This window comes from Cherax quadricarinatus, chromosome 49 (assembly GCF_038502225.1).
Source record: "Cherax quadricarinatus isolate ZL_2023a chromosome 49, ASM3850222v1, whole genome shotgun sequence".
Classification (NCBI taxonomy): domain Eukaryota; kingdom Metazoa; phylum Arthropoda; class Malacostraca; order Decapoda; family Parastacidae; genus Cherax; species Cherax quadricarinatus.
Window position 1 is genome coordinate 23,214,121 of NC_091340.1, and position 22,807 is coordinate 23,236,927.

At 45.2% G+C, this 22,807-nt stretch overlaps 1 protein-coding gene across 2 annotated transcripts in view; it reads left to right on the forward strand.

Annotated features, from left to right (window-relative positions):
• Positions 1-15,007, forward strand: part of LOC128697102 (uncharacterized) — a 67,690-nt gene extending 52,683 nt beyond the window's left edge. For both annotated transcript variants that reach the window (XM_070095254.1, XM_070095255.1), the window contains exons 4-5: positions 11,325-11,489; positions 12,448-15,007. In XM_070095254.1, coding sequence (XP_069951355.1) covers positions 11,325-11,489; positions 12,448-14,894 — 2,612 coding nt within the window. In that variant the 3' untranslated portion in view covers positions 14,895-15,007. The remainder of the gene's footprint in view (positions 1-11,324; positions 11,490-12,447) is intronic.
• The last annotated feature ends 7,800 nt before the right edge of the window (positions 15,008-22,807 follow it).

A 22,807-nucleotide genomic window follows, 5' to 3' on the forward strand; every position in this document is an offset into this window, starting at 1 on the left:
AGCAGCACTTCAAACCATAGAATCTCCAGTTTATTGTTATTTAAATCAGGTCTTGGGTTGTAAGCTAAGTCATTTCTAATGTAGGCACATACTCCACCACCCTTTCTGTTCCTATCTAAGCGTTTTATATTGTAACCATCTATTTTGACCTCGTCGTCAGTCACCGTATCATCCAACCAAGATTCAGAGATGGTTATAACTGCCGCCCTAATTTTGTTAGCTAGAATCCTAATCTCTGCCAATTTAGGAAGAAGTGATCTTGCATTGACATGAATAAAGTGAAGGCCTGTTTTCATAAAACAATCATAATCATCAATATATGGCAATGGGTCATTTGTATTAAAATTAGGTAAATCAATGTCATCACTGCTGAAGGGTAACTGTGCCAAAGTGCATTTGTTACACACAAAATGAATTCTGGCACCGTTGCTATAATTGTACATACATCCATCATGCACCCACCCCTTACACATTTTACATAAGGTGCCTTTTCTGTTTTTCATGCGTACTTTAGTACAGTGTATGCACCTGTTTGGTAGTGTTTGAGATAATAATGGCTGTATTGTCTCACATTGACCTATGTATGCATTACATATGGAGTTAAGGTTATCATTCCTAGCTACTAGACGGTCATTATCACCGTCATTTATCTGTCTGTTTTGCCTCTGCACAATAGTTTGAGGTCCTGGATTAATTTGGATATCACCACTTAAGAGCGCTACAATAAGAGCTGTGTGCCACTGTTTTTGTTTGGGTATGCGGTGTTGCCATACCTTGCGGCGATAGTGATATTTACTTTTCTGGTAGGATGGCAACTGTTGGGCTTTTACTGTCCAGGGCGCTGTTACTCCATTCACCTTTTCCAGCCCCCATGACTGATTTCTTTCTTCATGGAATTGAAGAAGAAAGATAAATATAATTATGGCAGCCTGTACCCCCCTAATGACTGCCATTTTCACTCTTCGCTCTTTTACTCATATACAATAATATTTATTTCTCTTTTCCAGTCCCTAGTACACTTAGTATCTGCTTTAGCAATCACCACTGAATTACTAGTAAAATTTCCTCTTCAAAACCCTCTTCACTGCTCACTTTTCCCTTAACTTCACAAACCCCTTACAGTTAACCCCTTATTACACACTCCCCTTCCCATCTCACTTCACAGTCTGGCTTCCCCAATTAACTTCTAACTCCTTTCCATTCTGGTAGATCAGAAAGGTTTAATCCATGGTTTAATCCTTCCAAATCCCCCTCAATTCCATTTATCAGGGGTTGTGTGGTGTTGTTGTCTCCTGACCTGTTCTGCTGACTCAGCCATTTTTAAAACACTGAGGGGAGTAACGCCACCTACAACTTGACTTTCCTTGAGTTTATAGATATATTTGGCGTTTCTGCTATGATTCTCTCACTGTACACTGGTCAGCTGAATATAGGTCAGCTACTAAAACATAAACCTTGACTGTTTAACTATTCACTTCTTTCCCACGACTGGCACTGAGGGATATCCGACCTATAACCTTGGAGTTTTGTACTGTTGATTTGACGATGTCTCCTGTGTTTCCCTCTCGTTAGCACTGGTACAGGTGATATGATGGTGGTACAGATATGATGCTACTGTCAACAGATGAACGTCAGTAAAGATGAGAATTTCACTTCGCTAGTTGTACGTCTGGCAGTAGCGGCTGTTTGGATGCCGGTCAGCCATGTTTAAATGCTCAATTCTTTCCCTCGTTTGGCACTGAAGAAAAAAGTCCTACAGACCTGTCATTTCCTTGGAGATTTAGTTGATCAGGTTTTCTGCCATGTTGTCTTCCCGTTAAACACTGGTGCAGTTGATATGGAGGTCAGTTATTTCATTGTAGTGGAAAACGTCTCATGTCTGGATAGGTGAAGGATAGGTGAGGATGTTATAGTCCTGGAGGTGGGAAGTACAGCACCTGCACTCTGAAGGATGGGTGAGGATGTTATAGTCCTGGAGGTGGGAAGTACAGTGCCTGCACTCTGAAGGATGGGTTAGGATGTTATAGTCCTGAAGGTGGGAAGTACAGTGCTTGGACTCTGAAGGATGGGTTAAGATGTTATGGTCCTGGAGGTGGGAAGTACAGTGCCTGCACTCTGAAGGATGGGTGAGGATGTTAGTCCTGGAGGTGGGAAGTACAGTGCCTGCACTCTGAAGGATGGGTGAGGATGTTATAGTCCTGGAGGTGGGAAGTACAGCACCTGCACTCTGAAGGATGGGTGAGGATGTTACGGTACCTGGAGGTGGGAAGTACAGTGCCTGCACTCTGATGGGTGAGGATGTTGCAGTACCTGGAGGTGGGAAGTACAGTGCCTGCACTCTGATGGGTGAGGATGTTATGGTACCTGGAGGTGGGAAGTACAGTGCCTGCACTCTGATGGGTGAGGATGTTGCAGTACCTGGAGGTGGGAAGTACAGTGCCTGCACTCTGAAGGATGGGTGAGGATGTTATAGTCCTGGAGGTGGGAAGTACAGCACCTGCACTCTGAAGGATGGGTGAGGATGTTATAATCCTGGAGGTGGGAAGTACAGCACCTGCACTCTGAAGGATGGGTGAGGATGTTATAGTCCTGAAGGTGGGAAGTACAGTGCCTGCACTCTGAAGGATGGGTGAGGATGTTATAGTCCTGGAGGTGGGAAGTACAGTGCCTGCACTCTGAAGGATGGGTGAGGATGTTATAGTCCTGGAGGTGGGAAGTACAGTGCCTGCACTCTGAAGGATGGGTGAGGATGTTATAGTCCTGGAGGTGGGAAGAACAGTGCCTGCACTCTGAAGGATGGGTGAGGATGTTATAGTCTTGGAGGTGGGAAGTACAGTGTCTGCACTCTGAAGGATGGGTTAGGATCTTATAGTCCTGGAGGTGGGAAGTACAGTGCCTGCACTCTGAAGGATGGGTGAGGATGTTAGTCCTGGAGGTGGGAAGTACAGTGCCTGCACTCTGAAGGATGGGTGAGGATTTTATAGTCCTGGAGGTGGGAAGTACAGCACCTGCACTCTGAAGGATGGGTGAGGATGTTAGTCCTTGAAGTGGGAAGTACAGTGCCTGCACTCTGAAGGATGGGTTAGGATCTTATAGTCCTGGAGGTGGGAAGTACAGTGCCTGCACTCTGAAGGATGGGTGAGGATGTTATAGTCCTGGATGTGGGAAGTACAGTGCCTGCACTCTGAAGGATAGATGAGGATGTTATAGTCCTGGAGGTGGGAAGTACAGTGCCTGCACTCTGAAGGATGGGTGAGGATGTTATAGTCCTGGAGGTGGAAAGTACAGTGCCTGCACTCTGAAGGATGGGTTAGGGTCTTATAGTCCTGGAGGTGGGAAGTACAGCACCTGCACTCTGAAGGATGGGGTGATGATGTTATAGTCCTGAAGGTGGGAAGTACAGTGCTTGGACTCTGAAGGATGGGTTAGGATGTTATAGTCCTGGAGGTGGGAAGTACTGTGCCTGCACTCTGAAGCATGGGTAAGGATGTTATAATCCTGTTGGTGGGAAGTACAGCACCTGCACTCTGAAGGATGGGTGAGGATGTTATAGTCCTGGAGGTGGGAAGTACAGTGCCTGCACTCTGAAGGATGGGTGAGGATGTTATAGTCCTGGAGGTGGGAAGTACAGCACCTGCACTCTGAAGGATGGGTGAGGATGTTATAGTCCTGAAGGTGGGAAGTACAGTGCCTGCACTCTGAAGGATGGGTGAGGATGTTATAGTCCTGGAGGTGGGAAGTACAGCACCTGCACTCTGAAGGATGGGTGAGGATGTTATAGTCCTGAAGGTGGGAAGTACAGTGCCTGCACTCTGAAGGATGGGTGAGGATGTTATAGTCCTGGAGGTGGGAAGTACAGCACCTGCACTCTGAAGGATGGGTGAGGATGTTATAGTCCTGGAGGTAGGAAGTACAGTGCCTGCACTCTGAAGCAAGGGTAAGGATGTTATAATCCTGAAGGTGGGAAGTACAGCACCTGCACTCTGAAGGATGGGTGAGGATGTTATATTCCTGTAGGTGGGAAGTACAGCACCTACACTCTGAAGGATGGGTGAGCATGTTATAGTCCTGGAGGTGGGAAGTACAGCACCTGCACTCTGAAGGATGGGTGAGGATGTTATAGTCCTGGAGGTGGGAAGTACAGTGCCTGCACTCTGAAGGATGGGGGAGGATGTTATAGTCCTGGAGGTGGGAAGTACAGCACCTGCACTCTGAAGGATGGGTGAGGATGTTACAGTCCTGGAGGTGGGAAGTACAGTGTCTGTCCTCTGAAGGAGTGATGTTGATATATTGCTAGAACTCCATTTTTTTTTATCGAATGAGTACAAGAAACCACCCATTTACCGATTTCAACTATCCAATAAAGTGGTCAGAATTTAGCAATTTTGCCAATTTCACACAAATTTCAAAAGATGCCAATTTCCGAATACCTGGAGTTTACCTGGAGAGAGTTCCGGGGGTCAACGCCCCCGCGACCCGGTCTGTGACCAGGCCTCCTGGTGGATCAGAGCCTGATCAACCAGGCTGTTGCTGCTGGCTGCACGCAAACCAACGTACGAGCCACAGCCCGGCTGATCAGGAACTGACTTTAGGTGCTTGTCCAGTGCCAGCTTGAAGACTGCCAGGGATCTGTTGGTAATCCCCCTTATGTGTGCTGGGAGGCAGTTGAACAGTCTCGGGCCCCTGACACTTATTGTATGGTCTCTTAACGTGCTAGTGACACCCCTGCTTTTCATTGGGGGGATGTTGCATCGTCTGCCAAGTCTTTTGCTTTCGTAGTGAGTGATTTTCGTGTGCAAGTTCGGTACTAGTCCCTCTAGGATTTTCCAGGTGTATATAATTATGTATCTCTCCCTCCTGCGTTCCAGGGAATACAGGTTTAGAAACCTCAAGTGCTCCCAGTAATTGAGGTGTTTTATCTCCGTTATGCGCGCCGTGAAAGTTCTCTGCACATTTTCTAGGTCGGCAATTTCACCTGCCTTGAAAGGTGCTGTTAGTGTGCAGCAATATTCCAGCCTAGATAGAACAAGTGACCTGAAGAGTGTCATCATGGGCTTGGCCTCCCTAGTTTTGAAGGTTCTCATTATCCATCCTGTCATTTTTCTAGCAGATGCGATTGATACAATGTTATGGTCCTTGAAGGTGAGATCCTCCGGCAGGTCTTTGACGTTGGTGTTTCGCTCTATTTTGTGGCCAGAATTTGTTTTGTACTCTGATGAATAGGGTCCAGAATAAACAAGAAAGACATTCCTGGCACTAAAATAACAAGTTCTCTGTTCGTTAGTCACATTCCCAGGCCCCTATTATATTTCTTTGGCTTTCCACTTTGAATTTTTATTCTTACAAAAAAAAAATAAATAAGATTTACTGTTATGCAGACTACTGCATTAGTGTAGAAATGGTATAAATAATATCAGCGTACTTGTGAAGGAATATTAGACTCACCAGTTGATGTGTATTGGACGCTTGGCATGATTTGTTTACTTTTGAACTTTGGTAAAAATCGAACATTTCTGCTACTTTGAGCTCTATTTCAAGGTACCTTTCATTGTAAAACCAGTCAAGATCATCTCAATTTCTGTAATATGTCTTCCATTCTATAAAATGAGACCAAGAAAACTAGAATATAACAATAAATACCATACGAAAATACAGTGCAAAGTCGCTATTTTAATCCAAAAATATGGTCAGTTTTTTTTTTCTCATTACGCACTGTGTGCTGCAGGATTTTTTTTATACTGCGCACACTGACCACATAGACCCATTCTTACATATGTAGGCCTACCAGCTTTCTCTCACTAGATTTGAGGGCGGTAGAATTTAGGCGTACTTGTACGTCAAAAACCTTGGGTCGTAAGACGTACTAGTACAGTGGACCCTCGACCAACAATGGCATCGATTAACGATAAATCCGACTAGCGATACATTTTATCGCAAAAATTTTGCCTTGACTAGCGCTAAAAAGCCCGACCAACGCTATTCGTTCCGTTCGAGACGCGTCCACTTTGGCCTGAGCGCGCCTCACTTGTCCCATGGGTGCCATTGTTTACAAGCCAGCCAGCCACTGCGGTCGCTTCCAAACATACAATTGGAACATTTCATATTATCACATCCTTTGTAGTGATTGCACCTGCAAAATAAGTCACCATTGGCCCCAAGAAAGCAGTGCCAACCCTACAGCAGAAAGGGTGAGAATTACTATGGAGATGAAGAAAGAGATCATTGCTAAGTATGAGAGTGGAGTGCGTGTCTCCAAGCTGGTCAGGTTGTATAGTAAACCCCAATCAACCATAGCTACTATTGTGGGCAAGAAAACGGCAATCAAGAAGCTGTTCTTGCCAAAGGTGCAACTATGTTTTCGAAACTGAGATCACAAGTGATAGAAGATGTTGAGAGACTTATTGGTGTGGATAAACGAAAAACAGATAGCAGGAGATAGCATCTCTCAAGCGATCATATGTGAAAAGGCTAGGAAGTTGCATGACGATTTAATTAAAAAAATGCCAGCAACTAGTGGTGATGTGAGTGAATTTAAGGCCAGCAAAGGTTGGTTTGAGAGATTTAAGAAGCGTAGTGGCATTCATAATGTGATAAGGCATGGTGAGGCTGCCAGTTCGGACCACAAAGCAGCTGAAAAATATGTGCATGAATTCAAGGAGTACATAGACAGTGAAGGACTCAAACCTGAACAAGTGTTTAATTGTGACGAAACAGGCCTGTTTTGGAAGAAAATGCCAAGCAGGACCTACATTACGTAGGAGGAAAAGGCACTCCCAGGACATAAGCCTATGAAAGACAGGCTTACTCTGTTGATGTGTGCCAATGCTAGTGGTGATTGCAAAGTGAAGCCTTTATTGGTGTATCACTCTAAAACTCCCAGAGTGTTCAGGAAAAACAATGTCCTCAAGGCTAATTTGTGTGTGCTGTGGAGGGCAAACAGTAAGGCATGGGTCACTAGGGACTTTTTCTATGACTGGTTACACCATGCATTTGCCCCCACTGTGAAAAATTACCTAACTGAAAAGAAATTAGACCTGAAGTGCCTCCTGGTATTAGACAATGCTCCTGGTCATCCTTCAGACTTGGCAGAGCGACTTTCTGCGGAAATGAGCTTCATTAAGGTGAAGTTTTTGCCTCCTAATACCACTCCTCTCCTGCAGCCCATGGACCAGCAGGTCATTTCCATCTTCAAGAAACTGTACACAAAAGCTATGTTTCAAAGGTGCTTTGTAGTGACCTCAGAAACTCGACTGATTCTAAGAGAGTTTTGGAAAGATCACTTTACCATCCTCAGTTGTGTAAACATTATAGGTAAGGCTTGGGAGGAAGTGACTAAGAGGACCTTGAACTCTGCTTGGAAAAAACTGTGGCCAGAATGTGTAGACAAAAGGGATTTTGAAGGGTTTGAGGCTAACCTTGAGAATCCTATGCCAGTTGAGGAATCCATTGTGGCACTGGGGAAGTCCTTGGGGTTGGAGGTTAGTGGGGAGGATGTGGAAGAGTTGGTGGAGGAGGACAATGAAGAACTAACTACTGATGAGCTGCTAGATCATCTTCATCAGCATGAGGCCACACCTGAGGAAACTGTTTTGGAGGAGGGGATAGAGAAATTGAAGAAGTTGCCTACTTCTAAGATTAAGGAAATCTGTGCAATGTGGCTTAAAGTGCAAACCTTTATGGATGAAAATCACACAGCTACTGCAAGCCGTGTTGGCAACCTGTACACTGACAATGTTGTGAAACACTTTAGAAATGTCATAAAGGAACGGGAGGTACAGGCCTCTATGGACAGATATGTTGTGCGACAAAAGTCCAGTGACTCTCAAGCTGGTCCTAGTGGCATTAAAAGAACAAGGGAAGTAACCCCGGAAAAAGAGTTGCTACCTCAAGTCCTAATGGAAGGGGATTCCCCTTCTAAACACTAAGAAGATCCACACACTCCCCCTCCTCCCATCCCATCAATCATCACCAGATCTTCAATAAAGGTAAGTGTCATGTAACTGTGCATGTCTTCTTCAGTTTGTGTGTATTAAAATTAATATTTCATGTGGTAAAATATTTTTTTTTCAATACTTTCGGGTGTCAGGAACGGATTAATTTGATTTCCATTATTTCTTATGGGGAAAATTAACTCGATTAACGATTATTTCGATTAACAATGAGCTCTCAGGAACGGATTAATATCGCTGGTCGAGGGTCCACTGTATGTCCGAAACCCCCAAAGGGTTAATAATGGGTCGTTGATGTGGGATTTATCACAAAATTGTTTTGTCTATCTCCACGGCTATTATTTCGTAAGCTCACGACTGACTAGCACTTAGGACAGGAACTAAATATGATGTTTAGGTCCATCCTGGACAGGGTTGTCATGGGTATGCCACCCCTGGGTAGCTACACACACACCCACCCAGGCTAGGGCTGTATAGTTCTGGGGACCCAGACCTAACTCATCATCTTCACTCATAAACCCCATTATTTATCATAGTTTGGATATAAAAACAGTATAGTAAACCATTAAATTACGCGGATTTATTTGCCACATTTTGGGTGTTGCACTATTGAAAAATTGCGGCATAATTTTATACAACACTTCATCAAATTAACTAAACGTGATTCAGTTTGCGTGAGGGAAAAAAGTGTGGAACGTCGCCTATGGGATATTTCCCCAGCTCAGGCCACTGCCTGGCTGTGGGTGAGACCACTAACTCCACAGGGGAGACCTACCACCATCCCCTGCCACCCCCACCACCCCTGTCCCAGCCTTCCGTGCGAACACATCTACTACAATTCTCTCCTAGGAGCTAGCTGTGTTTGTGAACTGTGTTTGATTTTTTTTATTGCCATATGTTGTATCAGCCAAGCAATCGTGGCACCCAGTAGGCATACGAGTGTTTGCTGAAAGTGTCTAGAAAAGGTTTAAGCATTTAAGTCTTTGAATTACAAATAAAATCAAGATATTAGACAAGTTTAAGAGTGGCTCACGTGTGGTGGCTATAGCAAGAGCCTATGACCTTAATGAGGCATCAGTTAATACAATTGAAAAGAATGAGGTAAATATACAGGTTTGTGCAATGAATAACCCAGGATGTCATCTCACTGACTGACTGACTTACCTGCTTACCTACCTACTGACCAGCTTATCTGCCTACCTTCCTACCTACCTGCTTACCTACCTACCTACCTGCTTACCTGCTTTCCTACCTACCTACCTACCTGCTTACCTACCTACCTGCTTACCTACCTACCTACCTGCTTACCTACCTACTGACCAGCTTATCTGCCTACCTACCTACCTACCTGCTTACCTACCTACCTGCCTGCTTACCTACCTACCTACCTGCCTGCTTACCTACCTACCTGCTTACCTACCTGCCTGCTTACCTACCTACCTGCTTACCTACCTACCTGCCTGCTTACCTACCTACCTGCTTACCTACCTACCTGCCTGCTTACCTACCTACCTGCTTACCTACCTACCTGCTTACCTACCTACCTGCTTTCCTACCTACCTGCCTGCTTTCCTACCTACCTACCTGCTTACCTGCTTTCCTACCTACCTACCTACCTGCTTACCTACCTGCTTACCTACCTACCTACCTACCTACCTACCTACCTGCTTACCTACCTACCTGCTTACCTACCTACCTGCTTACCTACCTACCTGCTTACCTACCTTCCTACCTGCTTACCTACCTTCCTACCTGCTTTCCTACCTACCTACTTACCTACCTGCTTACCTACCTGCTTACCTACCTACCTACCTACCTACCTACCTACCTACCTACCTACCTACCTACCTACCTACCTACCTACCTACCTCCTTACCTACCTACCTACCTACCTACCTACCTACATACCTACCTACCTACCTACCTACCTACCTCCTTACCTACCTACCTCCTTACCTACCTACCTACCTGCTTATCTGCCTACCTACCTACCTGCTTATCTAACTACCTACCTGCTTACCTATGTACCTACCTGCTTATCTGCCTACCTACCTACCTACCTGCTTATCTGCCTACCTACCTACCTGCTTATCTAACTACCTACCTGCTTACCTATGTACCTACCTGCTTATCTGCCTGCCTACCTACCTACCTGCTTATCTGCCTACCTACCTACCTGCCTACCTTCTTATCTGCCTACCTACATGCTTACCTAACTATCTTCCTACCTACTTACCTACTTACCTACCTACCTACCTACCTACTTACCTACCTACCTACCTACATACCTACCTACCTACCTACCTACCTACCTACCTACCTACCTACCTACCTACCTACCTACCTACCTACCTACCTACCTACATACTTACGTGCCATATTTTGTAGTTTATTAGACGCTTTTTTTTTCCATAAAATGTCACATCCTATAAACTGAAGGTGAGTGATGAGAGCTATAAGTTTGGGATGTGGGTAGGGTGTAGCTCTCCCAGTTACGTCTGATGCTGAGCTATTAAAACTAAAACAAGTCCAGTGTTTCAAAATTACCTCTGCCATCCACCTCAGTCCAGTAGGGCCACAACATAACTCTCTACTCTCTTCACAATCATCGACAAACATTAGTACGCACAATTTAATGTAAGAAATACTATTATTTCTGTTTCACTTGTAGTCTTAAGCAGTAAAAACAATATACTATATCACAACAGTGAACAACAGTTATATATTCACTTTTATTTTTGTAAGATCTGGAGGTCTAAAAAAAAAAGTTTGGCTTTTTTGGGGCTCCCAGGAATGTAACCCTGTTTTTCCCCATAAGTTCTTCAGTTTATCTAACACGGCATTTTCAGGAACATAACTACCGTGTAATATAATGGTCTACTGTATAATAATTTAGCTTTCGATCTTTTATTCATGCTTCTTGTAGGCTGGTCAAACAAGTTTCAGTATTTTTAGTTAGAGAAAAAGTACTGTACTTCTCCTGTGTATAGAAATAGTGAGCAATGCAACATAGATATCAGTGAATTGTAAATGGAATGTAAATTGCTGGTGTGAATGTTGATTTTTTATACATGTGAAACAAGAGTGTAAATTGAAAATAAATTTCTTGTAAATGAGGACAAAATTCATTAGAGTAAATTTGTGTAGTGTAGATTATGGCAGAGGATTTGTTATGTTATAATTAAAACAGAGTTAGTAAGAGATATATTACAAGTTTATCAACCATAAGTATAAGTCAGCATTGTTACTATGTGTGTTGTGACACTGTTATGACACTTTTGTGATGCTGTGTTATGACACTGTTGTGACACTGTTTAGACACAGCGTCATTGTTGTTTAAGGTGTACAGTACTACATATCACGGTCATTCTACAGGGTCATTGCTGTTCGAGGTTTACAACCGGCAGTTCCTGATCTTCGTGAGCCTGGTGTGGGTGGCAGTGTCAGTGACGATGCTGCCGTTCACAGTACCGACTGCCCTCTGGTGGACTTTCCTCACTACCGCTGCCCTTGGCCTCGGTCTGGGCTTCCTCTTCACAGGTCAGTGACATTCATAATAATAATAATAATAATAATAATAATAAACATTTTTAATATAAATATAACAATAATAATAAACACAACAATTCATTATATAATGTTATGGATAAATTTAGACTGGGACTAAGACTTCAAGACTATGTAGTCTTGTAGTCATGACTTCAGGACTACATAGTCTTAAATAACAAAAAGGCACAATACTGTGACTGGAACAATACACAGATAACCCACACATAGGAGAGAGGAATTTATGACGACATTTTGGTCTGACTTGGACCATTTACTAAGTCACACTAACTTAGTCATGGCTTTGTCTCTGTAGATGCCTTCCTTTCTCATTACATTGTAAAATGCTCCAAACTTCAGAACACCCGTGACTTAACCTGATTCTTTTTTTTCTTCTTGTCCCTCTTCCCCTTTTCTTTTTCCTCTTTCTTCTTTGGGTTTTCTTTCTTCTGCCTTGGGTGTTTGGTTCTTTTATTACCCCCTCCCCTGTGTTTTTGTTCCTACCCTAAGTGTGCCCCTAGCTCTCCTGCAGTGCTCCTTTTTCTGACTGACTCCATTATTACTACTACTACTACTACTGCCTCTCTACTTCCTTTCCTACTACCTCTCTTGTCCTGTCTCTGTCTGCTGACCTATATATACTGCATCCTCTCTTTTCTGTTTGTGTGGCTTTGTAAATGGTCCAAGTCAGACCTAAATGTCACTGTAAGCTCCTCTCCTACGTGCTGGTTATTTGTGTAAGTAGTCTTATAATAGTTAAGACTTCAAGGCTATTTAGTCTTGTCTTATTCATCGATAAAGACACCCAGTAAAGACACCCAGGTGTTGTACATATGTCTTATTTATCAATAAAGACACCCAGGTGTTGTACGTGTCTTATTTATCAACTTGTCAATACTGCATACCTTTACTATGACCTGACTTTACCTAATACCTTTTGTTATTGTTCCAGGTGGTAATGTTCTGTGTCTGGACCTCTGGGGTCGGCAGGGTGGAGCGTCACTTCAAGCTCTGCACTTCAGTTTTGCCGTTGGAGCTTTTGTGGTTCCTCTGGTCATCCAGCCTCTCTTTGTTGGATTGCAACCCATGGTGCTGCGTGGCAACCAGTCGGATGCCCAGGATCTCGCCACCGACACGACAGATGTGCTGAGGCTCATCCGGGGCCTTCCAGGGGTGGAACCCACAGACAACACCCACCTCAACTCTTCATTTTTTGATCTCGAATCACTCTCCAGGGACGACATAATACGCCTGACGTTACCTCAGACAAATGCAACCAATGGGAGCTTTGTCGATACCACTGCAAATGCAACGTGGTTGGGCACGTCCGTTAGTTACGATGGCGAGACTCCGTCACCCCCAGGGACGATACCCGCCATCTCGGCAACTGTCGCTGCCCCAAACATTTCCTCGACTGTGAAGACGCCAAAAATGAAGCCCAGTTACACAGACGCTAACCGCCTTGAACCTGACTCTGTCAAGGTGTGGAAGAAGCCGGCCGGAGCTGCAGCTGGAGCCACAGCCATCGACACTAAACCCAAACTGAACAGTCCAATTGTGGAGGAGAAGAAAGACTCAGGCGGAGTGGCAAGCACTCCTGTACCTGATGTTAGTTCTCTTACAACACTAGCAGGGCAAGCAGCAGAGGTGTCGATGCCAGTACTCAACACTCAGCAAGTGACCGGTGGAATGCCAGACAACCACACACACACTTCCTCAGTGACCTCAGCAAGCAGTGCTTCACACCAGGTGGATCACAGTGCCTCAGACACTACGGCTGTGGATGGTAGTAGTGCCGCTGTCACTGCAACTGTGGATGGTAGCAGTGCTACAGTGAAAGTTCATTCATTGACCACTCCTGTCACTTCCATACAGCAGACTGCATCAAGTATCTCCTTAATTACAACTGACATCAGGCCCCTAGCTACCACTGCTACCACCATTCACCCGTCTACCACCACTTACACCACTACCACCACCACCACTGCCCCTTCTACAACCACCACTACCACTACTGTTGCCCCTTCTACTACCACCAGTACCACCACCAAGCTGCTGTTGACCATCACCAGTCTCCCATCTACAGCGACCACCTCCAAGTTCCAACCTATCACAACCAGCCTCCCATCTACCACCACCATTCTACCAGATACCACCACAGTAACCCCCACATCTAAGTATCTGAAGCTCAACAACTATGAAATAGAATTCCCTGAGATAGACATGACCTCTGACACAGACTCTCTCATATATGGCAATAAAGGATTTGGCACCTTGGCAGAACAACCAAAAGAAAGTATCGAGGACGAGGATGCCATCGTTCCAGAACCTGAGTTGTTAGACCTCAAAGAGCCCATCAAATATGAACCAGAAGATTTAAATTCTGAGAGTGATGCATTTGATAATGCTGACACTTCAGATACTTCATCACTAATCCATCATCAGTCGAAGCCAGGGACTTTCAGTAATGGAAGCGACGAAAATAATCAGTTTCTTGATGACATGGCGCTCAAGTTGAAAAATTTGAAGGTCACTAAGGTCCATTTAGCTTATATATGTATTGGTATTTTCATCATTCTTAATGCCCTAATTTCTGTGGTAATACTGTGTCACAACCCCAGAGAAACTCGATCAAAACAAGATGACGGTAACTTGAACAAAATGCAAAAAGGCCGAATCGTTTTGTTCACCATTGTGTTTTCCGTGTTCATGTTCATGGCCGAGGCATTGCAAGGGGCCGTTCATCACTTGCTGGCATCCTCAGCCACTGGTGCGGGTCTTGATGTCGTCCAAGAATCGAAAATTGATGGCCAGGTGCTTTTCTGGGGGCTGGTTTGCCTCGTTCGATTTCTTTGCATATTAGTATCAGGTTGCTTGCACCTGAAGCCCGGCAAACTCCTCGTCATCTCTGTTCTTTTGTCGTTTATCGGGTCAGTATTCTTATCGATTGGCTCCTTCGGAAAGGAAGATTTCCTGTGGGGCGGCATTGTATTTTTGGCAATTGGTTTGGCGCCTGTTTTGCCAACGAGTTTACTGTGGATGGCCCAGTACATGCGAGTGACGCACCGCATGTGTGCTCTCATGATTGTCTTAGCTTCATTTGGTAACTCTCTGACGCATTCCCTGCTGACGAGGGTGGCAGGGAATTCTCACGCTTACTCTTACATCCTCGTCACCATCAGCTTCGTCTCTCTTTTCTTCCTCTTCTTGTCAATGTGCGTTTTGTACACAGCCCAGCGCAGCAAAACCCTAGGTGTCCCTGTAGGTTATCAGCTGGCCAGTCAACACGAGGAAGAGGACAGCATCGAACTGACACCCTCTGGAAGTGCAGTATTCACCCCCAACGACTCCAGAGCTCGGGAAAATGGGGAGGCCGGCCAGTCGCTTCTAATAGACTAACATTATTGATAGTAATAGCTGCACTCTATGTTGTGTAATAATAATAATTAAAATGATAACCGAGAGAAGAGCGTATATTACTGAATCTAGTCGTTATTTTCATATATAATTTTTTTAAATTTATAGTAGTTAGCGTTTCAAAATTCTTACCCAGACTTCGTACCGCAAAAACGAAATGTTTCACAGGGAAACCCGACAGATAATATTGTACAGTATATTTAAGACTTTAGCTATAAGAAATATTACCTGATAAGTTACCGAGGAAGATGTATTAATGCCGGACTTATAATTATGGTTTTCAGCTTACCAGTGAAGTTATAATGCTGCTGTGTTAGCTGAGGGTGAGTTATTATTTTGGCATTTTGAGCTGAGGGATGAGTTACGTATATGTGGTTTTTACTCACAAGTGAACAATAATTCCCATAATACAATTATTCCCATAATACAATTCACAACCCACAGTTCTGTGGCTAGAACAATCCACAGCTAACTCACAATACTGTGGTTGTAACAGTTCACAATTAACCCCTCAGTACAATGGTTGTAACAATTCACAACTAACCCACAGTACCATGGTGGTAACAATTCACAACTAACCCACAGTACCATAGGTGTAACAATTCACAACTAACCCACAATACTATGACTGCAGCAGTTCACAACTAACTTGCACTTAAGATAGGAATCTTATGAGGACCCTAGTCCATCCTGGACCAGAAGAGACGGCAGGAGGATTTGATTAATTGTCAAGCCACAAGTGAGTGAGAAGGAAATAGAGACTATCCGAAGACAAGTCAAGAAGAGTCGATACCTATCCTGCGGCCCGCGGAATACGCCCTGGACCAGTGCTTCTCGGAGTGGTGATCCATGAGTTACTGTTAGTCCATAGTAAGTTGCCAGGAGTGTAAGCAAGCAATGTTCTTACAAGCAGAATGTTAATGTGCCATAGTGCCTCAGTGTGTGCATTCCGAGTGGATTCACTATAATCGTAATCATCGTTGCAATATAAACAAGTGAGCTAGTTAACATGCAACCACAGTATGATCCTGGTGGGTAGAGTGCTTAGTTGTGATTGTAATAATAACGAGAGCAAAGGTCCCAGGCAACACATGGGACTAACACCTCATAGATACACAGTCTCAAGGATGCTGGCTTCACTTTACATTAATTCACCACTCCAGTAAAATAGAGTATTCAGAGATTGTATTGACATGTTTGACAATTTCGCATCAACCATCATTGATGCTCGTGATGAGTTTGATAGCACAACGCAATGACTAATCACTGGTAAACATCTGGTGAATTTAGTGGAGCATTTCCAGTTCATCGTCCCTGTAGGAGACCGACGCAAAGTAAACAAACAGATGGGGAAGTTCATTCATCTCACCAGAGAAGGATTTGACCATCAGTGCAGTGGACATGTAGGATTTATCCACTAAGGAAGGCTTGAAGGTGAGTATCCAGCCCTTGATTTGACAGGTCTTGTGTTGGATCACAGTGAGAGTGGACTAGCCTCAACCTGCTAAAATCATTCTGAAAACTGTTCTTTCATTTCTTCAGCCATGTCTGTGAGGCTGTTACCCTGACCATATCTGTGAGACTGTTACTCTGATCATGTCTGTGAGGCACTTACCCTGACATGTCTGTGAGGCTGTTACTTCAACTATGTCTGTGAGACTTACTCTGATCACGTCTGTGAGGCACTTACCCTGACATGTCTGTGAGGCTGTTACTTCAACTATGTCTGTGAGACTGTTACTCTGATCACGTCTGTGAGGCACTTACCCTGACATGTCTGTGAGGCTGTTACTTCAACTATGTCTGTGAGGCTATTACTTCAACTATGTCTGTGAGGCTGTTACTTCAACTATGTCTGTGAGGCTGTTACCTCATCCATGGTGCCATTTAAAACACTACAGGAAATGTGGATATTCGCTGCCATAACACATGTCCATCATCAATCAAGCTGCAGCTTCAGCTGATAAACACTAAGCTGGCTCAATGTTTCCCATCAGTTAAGCTTTGCTGCTGAGAACCTTATTGAAAAAATAACTTTTTTTCTTGAACTGAATGCAAATCTTGCTTTTTTTATTTTCAATAAAAATGTATAATTTTCCCCGTTCATCTTTTTTATTATCCGCAATAAAGCACACAGGTGGTCCACTTAACCCACAGTCACTGTATGCTTACACGTAAGAGAATGAAACTTGTGACGATGTTTCAGTCCGACTTGGATCATTTACAAAGTCTCACAAACTTTGTGAACGGTCAAAGTTGGACCAAAACGTAGTCAGCTCCTCTCTCCTATGTATGGGTTATATGTGTATTTTGCTTAATCACACAACCTTCATGATCCTAACACACACAACAGTAACTTCAATTATCAAGGCTAATTTATTACTCTCCAGTCCTCTCCATGTTCACTGTATTGGCTCTCCTTAACTTCCCTTCCTTATCTTTTCTCTCACTCCTTGAGAAGTTATGTGAATTCATGTTTACTCTTCACTTGTGTGTACAAAAGGTCACTTGGTATTAACCTGGGTAATTGATACCAATAAATAGGTTTGAAAAGACATGTGAAGAAACACTAGGACATTTTCCAGGTCAATGTGTTACTCATGCCTCACTCTGCTTATATATGCTGCAATTATAACCTGTGTTTGTTAGAAGTGATCAAGGTCACAAGATTGAAATGTTTTCTGATAAATATGCCCTGGTGTTTGCTGACGCGTTTTTAAACAAAAAACTCATTCATCTTATGCAGTTTCACGCTTGCTCGTGAATGATTCCAGTGTTACTCCCTAGCTGCTGTTGTGTACACTTGTTTCTGAAACTTCCAGTGATGGTGTTGGATGTACAGTTGTTTTATCCTAAAAGAATAATCCCAAGTCATTTACTAGAGTGGTCCAGGGTTTTCACAGTTGTATGCAGTTCTTCATGCTGTCAAAAACATTGTAACCCTGTCTGTCTACCTTGTCTGTCATAGCCGTTTCAGGTTCCCCAAAGTGAGGTACAGTACATCAAGAAATTCAACTCCTCTGTTGAGGATAGGAAGTAAGCAAATTCAGCTTTGTGATCATTTCTTCAAGACCTGATTTTCCACCGATTTATCAACAGTACAGTCACTGACAGGATCTATCAAGAGTACAGTCACTGACAGGATCTATCAAGAGTACAGTCACTGACAGGATCTATCAACAGTACAGTCACTGACAACAAGGTTGGTCGGAGATGGTCCGCAAGAAATTGTTTGATATAAAATTACGTTCAGATTATTATCATCATAAGGAAATATTAAGCCTGTAGGGGTCGTGCAGTGCCTGGGTTGGGAGGGAGGGGGGAGAGCATTCAGACACAATTCAAGTAATTGGAGCCCAGGTCCAGTTCCTCTGATCAAGAGCCCCTCGTCAATGTCAAGGAACCTCCCTTGAAGGGAATTACGTTCAGAATTGAGGCCATCGTCGACCCACCACTGTAGTATCGGAGGCTACACTCTTCTTCACAGCAGCACTGTATGACCCTTATGGGTTTAGTGCTTAGTTAAGAGTATTATTATACTGATGTCTCCATCATTAATATCAGACACGACTAACACACTGTCAGTTTACCACATATTAATAGATTGTCAGTAGGTGTGTGGGGTTCACTTTTGAGGTGTCTCCCGCTGCATCTCTAATTGGCCGACTCACCGAAAGTCCTGACTTTAGTACGGACGCTTGTACTCTTATTTCCTGACCCCATACCCCTCACACACCACTGCCCCCCTCACACCACTGCCCCCCTCACACCACTGCCCCCCTCACACACCACTGCCCCCCTCACACCACTGCCCCCCTCACACACCACTGCCCCCCTCACACACCACTGCCCCCCTCACACACCACTGCCCCCCTCACACACCACTGCCCCCCTCACACACCACTGCCCCCCTCACACACCACTGCCCCCTCACACCACTGCCCCCCTCACACACCACTGCCCCCCTCACACACCACTGACCCCCTAACACACCACTGCCCCCTCACACACTACTACCCCCCACACACCACTGCCCCCCCACACCCCTGTCCCTCACACACCACTGCCCCCTCACACACCGCTGCCCCCTCACACACTGCTGCCCCCTCACACACCACTGCCCCCTCACACACTGCTGCCCCCACACACCACTGCCCCCCACACCTCTATCCCTCACACACCACTGCCCCCTCACACACCGCTACCCCCTCACACACCGCTGCCCCCTCACACACCACTGCCCCCTCACACACCACTGCCCCCTCACACACAGAAGACCACACACACCAGTGTGAGGGATAGGGAGAGCAAGGGAAGGACACACACTGAAAGGCAGCAGGCAGAAAGAAAGATTGAGAACACAAAAAAATGTGAAGAGGACATGCAGGACAGAGCAACAAGAGCAAGCACACACACGACCATCCCCAGAACCCCACAACCAATCACGCTATCCCAACACAAACCATAATCCACACTCTCAGCTCCCACCCAACACTCAGTTATAGAATCCCACAGTACACTGCCAGGTCCCCCACCCTCACAGACCCCCCAAAACACAGTATTGGAGAGGAAACTAAAGGTATGGTACACCAACACTGATGGAATAACAAATAAGTGGGAGGAGTGGCATGAAAGAGTCAAGAAGGCATCACCAGACATCATAGATCTCACAGAAACCAAGCTCACAGGTATGATAACAGATGCCATCTTTCCAGCAGAATATCAAATCCTGAGGAAAAACAGAGGGGGTGGAGGAGTGGCACTGCTGGTCAAACACCAATGGGATTTTGATGAGCTGGAGAGAGGAGACAGTAGAGAAGAAAGGGATTACATAATAGGAATGCTTCAGTCTGGAGGTCCCAAGGTGGTAATTGCAGTGATGTATAACCCACCACAGAACAGCAGGAGGCCAAGGCAAGAGTATGATAAGAGTAATAGAGTGATGGTTGACACTGGCTGAAGTGCCAAGAAGGGCTCATGCGAGCAGGGCAAAGTTACTGATCATGGGTGTCTTCAACCACAAGGAAATCAATTGGGAAAACTTGGAGCCACATGGGGGCCAAGAAACGTGGAGGACTAAGATGATGGAGTTGGTACTGGAAAACTTCATGTACCAACACGTAAAGGACACTACCAGAGAGAGAGGAGAGGATGAACCAGCGAGACTGGACCTAGTATTCACCTTAACTAGTGCAGATATTGAGGCCATCACATATGAAAGACCTCTTGGTGTCAGAGATCATGTGGTTTTAAGATTCGAATACACAGAGTTACAAGTGGAGGGGGAAGCAGGAAGAGCTGGACATACCAAGCCAAACTACAAGAAGGAGGACTACGCAGGAATGAAGAACTTCCTGAAAGCGGTTCAGTGGGACAGAGAACTGGCAGGGAAGTCAGTAAACGAGATGGAATACGTGACAACAAAATGCAAGGAAGCTGAGGAGAGGTTTGTACCCAAGGGTAACAGGAATAATGAAAAAGCCAGGATGAGCCCATGGTTCACCCAAAGGTGCAGGGAGGCAAAAACCAAGTGTGCTAGGGAATGGAAGAAGTATAGAAGGCAAAGGACCCAGGAGAATAAGGAGAGCAGTCATAAAATTAGAAATGAATATGCACAGGTAAGAAGGGACGCCCAATGGCAATATGAGAATGACATAGCAGTGGAAGCCAACTCTGACCTGAAGCTGTTGTACAGCCACATCAGGAGGAAAACAACAGTCAAGGACAAGGTAATCAGGCTAAGGAAAGGAGGAGGAGAGATCACAAGAAACGACCGAGAAGAATGTGAAGAACTCAACATAAGATTCAAGGAAGTGTTCACAGAGACATAAGGGACTCAAGAAAGATGAAGTATGCCACCAAGCGTTGGACACAATACATACAACCGAGGAAGAAGTGAAGAGGTTGCTGAGTGAGCTAGACACCTCAAAGGTGATGGGATCAGATAACATCTCTCCATGGGTCTTGAGAGAGGGTGCAGAGGTACTATATGTACCTCTAACAACGATATTCAACACATCTATCGAAACGGAGATTACCTGAGGTTTGGAAGACAGCAAATGTAGTCCCAATTTTTAAAAAAGGAGACAAACATGAAGCACTAAATTATAGACCAGTGTCACTGGCAAGTATAGTATGCAAAGTCATGGAGAAGATTATCAGGAGAAGAGTGGTGGAACACCTAGAAAGAAATGAGCTTAACAACAGCCAACACGGTTTCAGGGACAGGAAATCCTGTGTCACTAACCTATTGGAGTTCTATGACAGGGTGACAGCAGTAAGACAAGAGAGAGAGGGGTGGGTAGATTGCATTTTCTTGGACTGTAAGAAGGCGTTGGACACTGTTCCACACAAGAGATTAGTGCAAAAACTGGAGGACCAAGCAGGGATAACAGGGAAGGCACTACAATGGATCAGTGAGTCATGGTACGAGATGAGGTGACAGAGTGGGCGCCTGTGGCGAGTGGGGTTCCACAAGGGTCAGTCTTAGGACCAGTGCTGTTTCTGGTATTTGCGAACACGACGGAAGGAATAGACTCCGAAGTGTCCCTGTTTGAAGATGAGGTGAAGTTGATGAGAAGAATTCAATCAGACGAAGACCATGCAAATCTAAAAAGGGATCTGGACAGGCTGCAGACCTGGTCCAGCAATTGGCTCCTGGAGTTCAATCCCACCAAGTACAAAGTCATGAAGATTGGGGAAGGGCAAAGAAGACCACAGACGGAGTACAGTCTAGGGGGCCAGAGACTACAAACCTCACTCAAGGAAAAAGATCTTGGGGTGAGTATAACACCAGGCACATCTCCTGAAGCGCACATCAACCAAATAACTGCTGCAACATATGGGCGCCTAGCAAACCTCAGAACAGCATTCCGACATCTTAATATGGAATCGTTCAGGACCCTCTACACTGTGTACGTTAGGCCCATATTGGAGTATGCGGCACCAGTCTGGAACCCACACCTAGCCAAGCACGTAAAGAAACTAGAGAAAGTGCAAAGGTTTGCAACAAGACTAGTCCCAGAGCTAAGAGGTATGTACTACGAGGAGAGGTTAAGGGAAATCAACCTGACGACACTGGAGGACAGGAGAGATAGGGGGACATGATAATGACATATAAAATACTGAGAGGAATTGACAAGGTGGACGAAGACAGGATATTCCAGAGATGGGACACAGTAACAAGGGGACACAGTTGGAAGTTGAAGACACAGATGAATCACAGGAATGTTAGGAAGTATTTCTTCAGCCACAGAGTAGTCAGTAAGTGGAATAGTTTGGGAAGCGATGTAGTGAAGGCAGGATCCATACATAGCTTTAAGCAGAGGTATGATCAAGCTCATGGTGCATAGAGATTGACCCAGTAGCGGCCAGTGAAGAGGCGGGGCCAGGAGCTATGACACGACGCCTGCAACCACAACTAGGTGAGTACACCACTGCCCCCTCACACACCCCTGTCCCTCACACACCCCTGTCCCTCACACACCCCTGTCCCTCACACACTGCTGCCCCCTCACACACCCCTGTCCCTCACACACTGCTGCCCCCTCACACACCCCTGTCCCTCACACACCCCTGTCCCTCACACACCTCTGTCCCTCACACACCCCTGTCCCTCACACCCCTGTCCCTCACACACCCCTGTCCCTCACACACTGCTGCCCCTCACACACCCCTGCCTCCTCACACACCCGTCCCTCACACACTGCTGGCCCCTCACACACCCCTGTCCCTCACACACCCCTGTCCCTCACACACCCCTTCCCCCTCACACACCCCTATCCCTCTCACACCCCTGTCCTTCACACACCTCTGTCCCTCACACACCCCTGCCCCCTCACACACCCCTGTCCCTCACACACCCCTGTCCCTAACACACCCCAGTCCCTCACACA